At 35.6% G+C, this 7,767-nt stretch overlaps 1 protein-coding gene across 1 annotated transcript in view; it reads left to right on the top strand.

The window, feature by feature from the left end:
• The window catches only part of GBE1 (glucan (1,4-alpha-), branching enzyme 1), a 135,098-nt gene that overhangs the window by 13,372 nt on the left and 113,959 nt on the right, over window positions 1-7,767 (top strand). The window contains exon 4 of the mRNA XM_009880899.1: window positions 3,584-3,699. Within this exon, the coding sequence (XP_009879201.1) occupies window positions 3,584-3,699 (116 nt within the window). The remainder of the gene's footprint in view (window positions 1-3,583; window positions 3,700-7,767) is intronic.

Raw genomic sequence — 7,767 nt, 5'->3', positions numbered from 1 at the left:
TTGGGCAACCTGGTCTAGTGGGAGGTGTCCCTGCCCATGGCAGCGGGGTTGGCACTCGATGATCTTCAAGGTCCTTTCCAACCTAAACCATTCTGTGGTTCTATGATTCTATTTTTCAACTTCTGAATACTTTGCTATTCAGTTTTTTGTGCTAGGTGTGTCCCGTGTCATGTCGTGTGCCCCCACCCCAGCATTTTTGGTTACATTTTGCTTAGAAGTCTGAACAGTAAGCAGTAAAACTGAGAGAAGCCTGAGCCACTTTGTTTTCGAAGGAAGCCTTCAATGTTCAGGGAGTATTAAGGCCTCTTGCTGTAATACAATGCAATATTTTCTGTTATAACCTTATTAAATGAGTTCCTCTACGGGGGTAAATAGTAAACAATGGTTTTAAGTAGGACCATCTGGGACAGATGGGTATTGCTTTACATTTATTCTTAAATTGTGAACCTTGGGCGCCCAGTATTGAAGGACTATGAGGAGAGGAAGGATCAACAGGAGTATCCGGTATTGCTAGCAGGTAGAGGGGAAGGTGTAAGCAACTTGGGCAGAATTGTTAAAGCTGCCTGTGGAGAGCAGAGATGTTTAAATGGTTAGAGATGCAACCACCTTCTCTTTAAAGGAGGGCAAAGAGGTGGTTATAACAGGTCATGAGATTTTTTTTAAATAATGTAAGAATTCAGTGTTCTTGGTGTACATAATGAACTCAACTTTGGGCAGTTTCCCCAAGTAAGTTTAATAGAGACTGGGCCTAAAACTTGCTGTAACTTATTTTGTTCATAAATAATTAGTCTGCTGAATTTCTGATTCTAGAGGCAGTATCAACATTATAGCTACCTTAAAAACTCTCAGTAATAACACACTGAATATTTTATTTGCATGCTGTATTGCTGAGGAATTTGGTGACTACTGGCAATTTATTGCTACTTACAATATCCTGGTATTCACCAGGTATCATCACCTCCTGGTATGTTTGTTTCAGTGTAACTGAACCTGGTGAATATTTTGTTAGTTTAACTTACTGCCTGGTATGTTTGGTTCATGCACTGTAATCAGGAGATACAGCTCAGTTGGAAAGAGTTTCACAAAAAGCAGTGAACAGCATCAGATTTCTGTGGAGGGCAAGACAGGTGAAAGAATTGGTAGTAATTCACATAAGGTCTTGACTATTGTAAATCCTAACAGGTACCTTAAAGTAGTCGTCTTGCAACTTCTTAAGATGTTTGTTACTTTTTTCATTTGTCCTCTGTTTTCCCATTTTTTCCCGAATTGTTTATTTTGGGCCATTTAGGTGTTTGCATTTTAAAAGAAAATATTTATTTTAACTGTTTTCAAGCCCCCAAATCCCAGTGATATATTCTACATCTTTTTACCATTCCCCAAAATAAAATAAATAATATACAGTGTTTATGTAGTATACTGTATATGTGTTTGCAGTCTTGGCATGCTTTTAAGGAGGATTGCTTTATTGCTAAAGTATTGTTTGTTCCATGTTGGTCTTAGTAGCCTTAGTAGATGTTAGTGTTTGTTTCATTATTTTTTGATTGAAACTTCAGAGTAAAACCAAAGGGGAAGACCCATCTAAATCTTACTGATATACAAGCTCTTCTGCTATTAATCAAGCAGAATAAATACTTTCCTTCTACTAATGTGTGTATTTTGTCTGCACTATCCAAATACCTTAATCATGATAAAAACTAACATCTAAATAGAGTACTGAGTTAATTGTATTTCTGTTTTTGAACATGGGACATGTTTTATTATAATAATCTCTTCATTGGTTTTGACACTACTCTCTTTTGTGAAATGAATAGGTATTAGAATATTTGTATTTCATAGTTATTTTTGTCTTATTGTCTACTCTGATTTGTGCCTTTCAGTGTTGTTCCTCAGAGATTGGCAGTTCTTAGGTTTAAATAGCAACTAGCAACTCTGAAAGCAGCCCAGTCTTTGTCTGAAACTCAAGACATCCATGTATTGTTAGAGAAGATTATCTTTGTGTTGCACAGCAGATAATATTTATGATTACTGATGTTTAGGAAAATACATATGTTGGTGAATGTAACTTCTCCATTTCTCTCTCTCCCCTGTTGAGATTTCCATGGTGCCAAAAGTGGTGATCCTGCTCCAGTGGCGTTTCCAGTTTTTTATTGAAATGCTTTTAACACTATCATGTTCAGTAGCAAAAAGGGTTTATACTAGTTTGAACTAGTTGTGGAAATACAGTTTAGGGTATGAACAGTTTGTTAGCTATTATAGAGTACCTGCTTAAGATCATGCACCGTATCTCCAGTAAATAGGACATTACTGAAGGCTGCTTACTCTTCTTTCATTAAGATTCATTTTTTTTTAATGTCAGGACATGGCTTGCAAATAGATTAGCATGAAGGAAGATAAGCATATGTTGTTTTAATGTCTTGCAATTCCATTTGCTGTGTTAACTGCTTTCTTTTTAGCTTAGGAGTCTCAGTTGCCTTGAACTATGTGAGGTAGATATGTTTCAAGACAAAAAAAAAAAAGTAATTTTCAAACTTGACTTGCTGCTTCCTTCTAGCCTAGAAATGATTACATTGCCAAGGTCTGTCAGTTCAGAAGTCTCATTCATCAAACTTGACTTGCTGCTTCCTTCTAGCCTAGAAATGATTACATTGCCAAGGTCTGTCAGTTCAGAAGCTTTATATTCAGTCTCATTCGTATGAGTTGACCTTGAACATACATACAAACACACAAGACCTTGGTAGATGTCTGTTCAGTTGGGTATGTTATAATGACCAACCTTGCATGTCTACAGTGCTCAGTGAACCCAAAGAGGATGAAGAACCTTGAATTATGGAATCTAAGTATGGTTCAGTAAACTCTTTTAATGAAAAAGCATTCTTCTTCAAGACTTAAATAAAACTGTAGCATTTCGGGCCAAATTTCCTGGCTGTGGTGTCATTGTTGAGTATTGTGTGGTTTCCTAGCCATTGCTACCAAGTTTGTCTGCAGTTTCCCCTTTATTTTTCCTATTTTATACACTTAGTGTTACTAATAGGATATCAGCTTGTCAAAATAGAAGCAGCAAGCAGTGTGTGTGTCCAAACCTGGTTTGAGTATTCAATTTATGGAGGTTGTTTTTGGTTACGTTTTGTCCACTTCCCCTCTCTGTAATCAGCAGCTGCTAATTAGCATTTCCCTTAGTGTTGTAACAAATATTTCTACTGGCTTGTTTAGGATGTAAGGTTTTTGGTTTTAAATCTGCATTAAGCATTATTTTTCAGCCATACCGTATTTTCATACCACTATGATTTTGTGGTATTAAAATCAGTAGTGTTTTATTGGAGAGCAGGTTTTGACTTAGATCAATGAAGGTAAAGTAGAAACAATTTAATCATTGTCTAACTAGAATTTGAGTATGGCTTCCTAGTGAAAATCTTACACGTTTTATTGAGCCTCTTTTGAACATGTATGGTAGTATCGGATATAAAAGTATGCCTGCTGTCACTGAAATTTATTCTGAAAAAGATGGAACATGCTGTTATACCTTTGAATTGTAATTGGGCACATTTTAAGATAAATACACTTAGTATTATTTCTTACATTGCAGATGACTGGAATCCATTTTCTCATCCATATAAGAAGATGGAGTATGGGAAGTGGGAGTTGTTCATGCCACCAGGACAAGATGGTTGTCCTCCTGTGCCTCATGGATCAAAGCTAAAGGTATTGTAACCCTTCTTACTCAATTGTCCTTTTTGTTTTCTTTTAAATAACTTTATCTTCTTTTGCTTCTTCTGAGAAGCAGAATCAGTTTATCTGCTTGTGCAAAGTGACCTCAATGAGTGAAACGTTAATATCTAACTCTTCTCCATGATGCTTAAGAATAGGCATATGTGGCTGAAATGTGGATATAGTGATTAAGACACTGAGATGAAGATCCTATTCAAATCTTGATACCTTGCTAATTTTTGTGATCTTTTTACCTTTATGGCTTTTCAGGTGATCTTTTTGTGTTGCTTTAATGGTACATGTGACTTTGTAAAACTTGTGCTTATACTTTAGGAATTAAGGGTATTGAGCAGTAGGCTTAAGTTAAGTAAGTTAAACTAAATACAGACACAGGGAAAGCTTAGTTGTATTTCATAAGTATCCATGAGCATAAAATCCTTTCTTCCAGAAATTAATGGAAGGTTTCTTTTGAGCTATCAAATGCCACAGTTGTTATGCTTAGTGTAGATATAAAAAATGACAACTATCAGTAGACTTGATTATTTCTAGGTGAATACTGATTGCGGTCAGAGACGTACTTCCAAGAATTTGAATTGTTGTAGTCAGAGCTTGAGTTCCAGAGATACTGGATGCTAACAGGGGACAGTAATGGGTAGTTAAGCAAAGAAATGTACTGAAATCATCTATAGACTAGAAAATTGAGAAACTGGGAGCTTTTGTATAATACTACTGTGTTTTCAGAGCTCCCATCAACAAAACTAACAAGCTGAAAAAAAAAATATCCTAATTTTTCTGCTGAAAATCAGCTTAGGTAAACAAGAAATCTGCTGAAACAAAAATATGCATAAAAATGCTCTGGAAATGCTTATTCTGTGTGTGCTTATCTCTGCTTTTTGTTATGGTCTATGAAATTATGCCAGTAATAAATATGGATAAATTGAGTTTTAGGAAAAATCATTCAAGGAATAAGAAAGGTGTATTTTATTTTACAGAGCAGGAAAGAAAACAGTTGTCTGCAACTCAGAAATGCAATGATTATGCAGTAATGTATGAGAATGCAGAACGGTTATTTAATATTTTCTATGGTTTTGAGGTATAAGTAGGTTAGCTTTTTTGATTGTTGCTCAATTTGCCTTTTAAGTTGTATCTACAAAACTATTGAGCTCACCTACTGCAGAATATGCTATGCTTAGTATAGAGATAAGAGGTGTGAATGATGAGAAGTGTTGATAATTATTAACATAATAGCAAAAAGCATATATTCTTAAACACATTTAGAAAAAATTAAGATTTTTTTTAAAGATTATTTTTTTTCTGTCTACCTACATAATCACTAGTCATAATCTCCTATTTTTGAAGTACGGGTCTTCATAGTACTTTCTCTCACTCCATTCACCATTTTCCTTGAAATATTAAGTCCATAAATCAAGGATTACCTTGTGCATAATCTGTTTAGTATGCAGAATTTTTGACTACTGGTTACTCTTGGTACTGACGTACTAGTAAGATGATTTGGTGTACTTCTGTAGTTGCTCTGAGTCTTCTGAAAAGCCATGAGACCCCTGCTGGCAGAGAAGACTCTGAGTTTGTGAGTTTGTTCCTCCCCCCGCCCCCCCTTTTTTTCTTTCGTTTTAAATTATTTTAGGTTTTTTGCTCTGCCACTTCCCGTGCTTTTATATGGTCAGTTTTAAACAAAGATGTATGCATTTGTTACTGACACTCAAAATGTGTGATTGCCAAACAGGCGTGTAAAGCTGAACTCTTCTGTCTGACAGAGATTTGCTTTTGAATGTGTATATTCTTGTCTTTAAAGAAAAAACTGCAAAGACTTAAACTTGGTTCACGAGTGTACATAATCATAACTGATGACTTCATCCATATGGAACTGCTCCCAGTCTCAGCTGTAACTTTGCTAATAATCTTTCATGACACTTTGTTTTTGTTCCGTGGTGCCTGTACAACTGAATGTAGCACATTACAATGTGTGCTTTGTGTATTTAGATGATATAACTAACATGGAAAAAAGTCTCCAGTTAAGGTAGTTCTAAAATGGTTATCTGTTACAAAAGCTGGAATGAAGTTGGAATATTCCATGTGGTAGGCATGGATGTTACTCTCATGCTATGGCTGATCTTTTTATCCTCTCTTATTCCACTAATGGATTCAGAAAACTGCTGCTCTTCTGTAAGTTTTTTTTCGAACTATGTGGTTCTTTTAAATGATGATTGTTCATAAATGTGTGTATTTGTGGTAGAGTAGTTTTGCAGTTCTTTGTTCACGTAGAAGCTGAGAATATTGTATTGTCTGTAGATGGAAACTCCTGCAGATTGCAGAGCTAGTGTTTAAATACACAGGCACTGTTGTCTCTGTGCACTAGACTAGACCTCAAACTATTTCGTTTCAGTAGTGAAGGTATTCCCTTTTTGCTTTACTAAAGAAGCATAAGGGAATCACAGGGTTTTAAAGTTTTTTTACCAATATTATTCTTAATATTTAAGTTAAACTAGTCAACTTCAGACATTTATGCAGTGACTTGATTAATCTGGTAGGGGGAAAAAGGTATCCTCCAGAAGGTCCTTGTCTTTAGCTTCTGCCTACACTGTTTTCATCTCTAGTTCTACACAGGCGAAGCCAAGTTCTGAAATGGTGACAAGGTCATTCCTTTTAAATCAGTAATTTCTAAGCCAGAATGGGAAATGGATGGAGTATAGCTGGTGACACTAATTTAGATCAGGTCACAAAATATTTTTGTAGGAAAATAAATGAGGAGCAGAGGTCAAACATTTGCCTGTTTTCAATAGTAGTAGACTGTCTACTGTAGCTCTTGAGGCAGTCTTCTCATAAGTAAATATAAACATTGAAGAAGGTGAGTAATTAAAAAACTTGCTATAGATCTTCTGATATATTTCTGTGTGAAGGAATGGGTGCTTATAGCAGCTGAGTGATTTCCTTGTGGATTATGACATTCATCTACAACATAAGGTTACGTGCTAGAAAAAGGCATTTTTTAACCTGTCGATCAGTTGAGAGCTTAGAGTGAATTAAGTGAACAAATATAGTTGTTGTGGTTGTGTGGAGTTTGCATTTTTTTAAAGTTCTGACATGTCAAAAACTGAGCACAGATTAAAAAAATCAAAAACAACAAAAAACACACCCAAAACCAGAAAAACCCCAAACTTTATGCTTTAATAAATTAAGCCTCTTTACTAACTTTTTCTTTATTCTAATGGGGTAGTTTGAAAGATGGTCTGGGACAATCAAAGTTTCTTTAAATGTTAGCATGTTTGTCATTCTAATGGTGATTGCAGTTGAGGGGCAAGTGTGCTTATCTTTCATGGTTGAAAATGACTGAGTTCTTCCTTCATTGGCAGAGTATTCTTAATTACGTTTTCACAGTATACAGCAAGCTTTTAGAAAAAGTAACATGGATAGGCTTCTCTAGCAAGTCTTGTCATGTGTTGTCATATGCATGCAGGAGTTAATCAGTGTTCCACTTTGTTCTTTTACTGTTTATTTATAAAAGAGTTTTACAGTTGCTTAAAAATACCTGTAAATGAAGTTTTCACTGTAGTCTGTAAGATCCTGATTTTGAAATAATGTCAGTGGAGTTCAGGGTTGCGGACAGTACTGGTAAAAATTGAGATCTTAATATCTGCACTGGGAAACTTGTTTAATATTCTTTATAGAAATGTTGAGGAACAGCACAGAAAATGCTTCTAGTTCCCAACTGTTCTGCCAATAAGAATTCAAACCCAGATGAAAATAACTTCCAAATTCATGGCTAATGATACTCTAAAATATTTTTGCACAGCTAAATAAGAAAAGATTATAAAATGAGTACTTCCAAAATACTTGCAGTTATGATTGAGCTACCTGCTGCCCTGGAACATTGAATAGGAGATCTGTATAGCTTAACCACTAAGTTTCACAGAATCACAGAATGGACAAGGTTGGAAGTGACCTCTGGAGATCACCTAGTCCAACCCCCCTGCCAGAGCAGGATCACCTACAGCAAGTTACACAGGACAGCATCCAGGCAGGTTTTGAATGTCTCCAGAGTGG

Source organism: Charadrius vociferus, unplaced genomic scaffold (assembly GCF_000708025.1).
Source record: "Charadrius vociferus isolate BGI_N301 unplaced genomic scaffold, ASM70802v2 scaffold150, whole genome shotgun sequence".
Classification (NCBI taxonomy): Eukaryota; Metazoa; Chordata; class Aves; order Charadriiformes; family Charadriidae; genus Charadrius; species Charadrius vociferus.
This window is presented reverse-complemented; position numbering and strand designations above follow the sequence as displayed.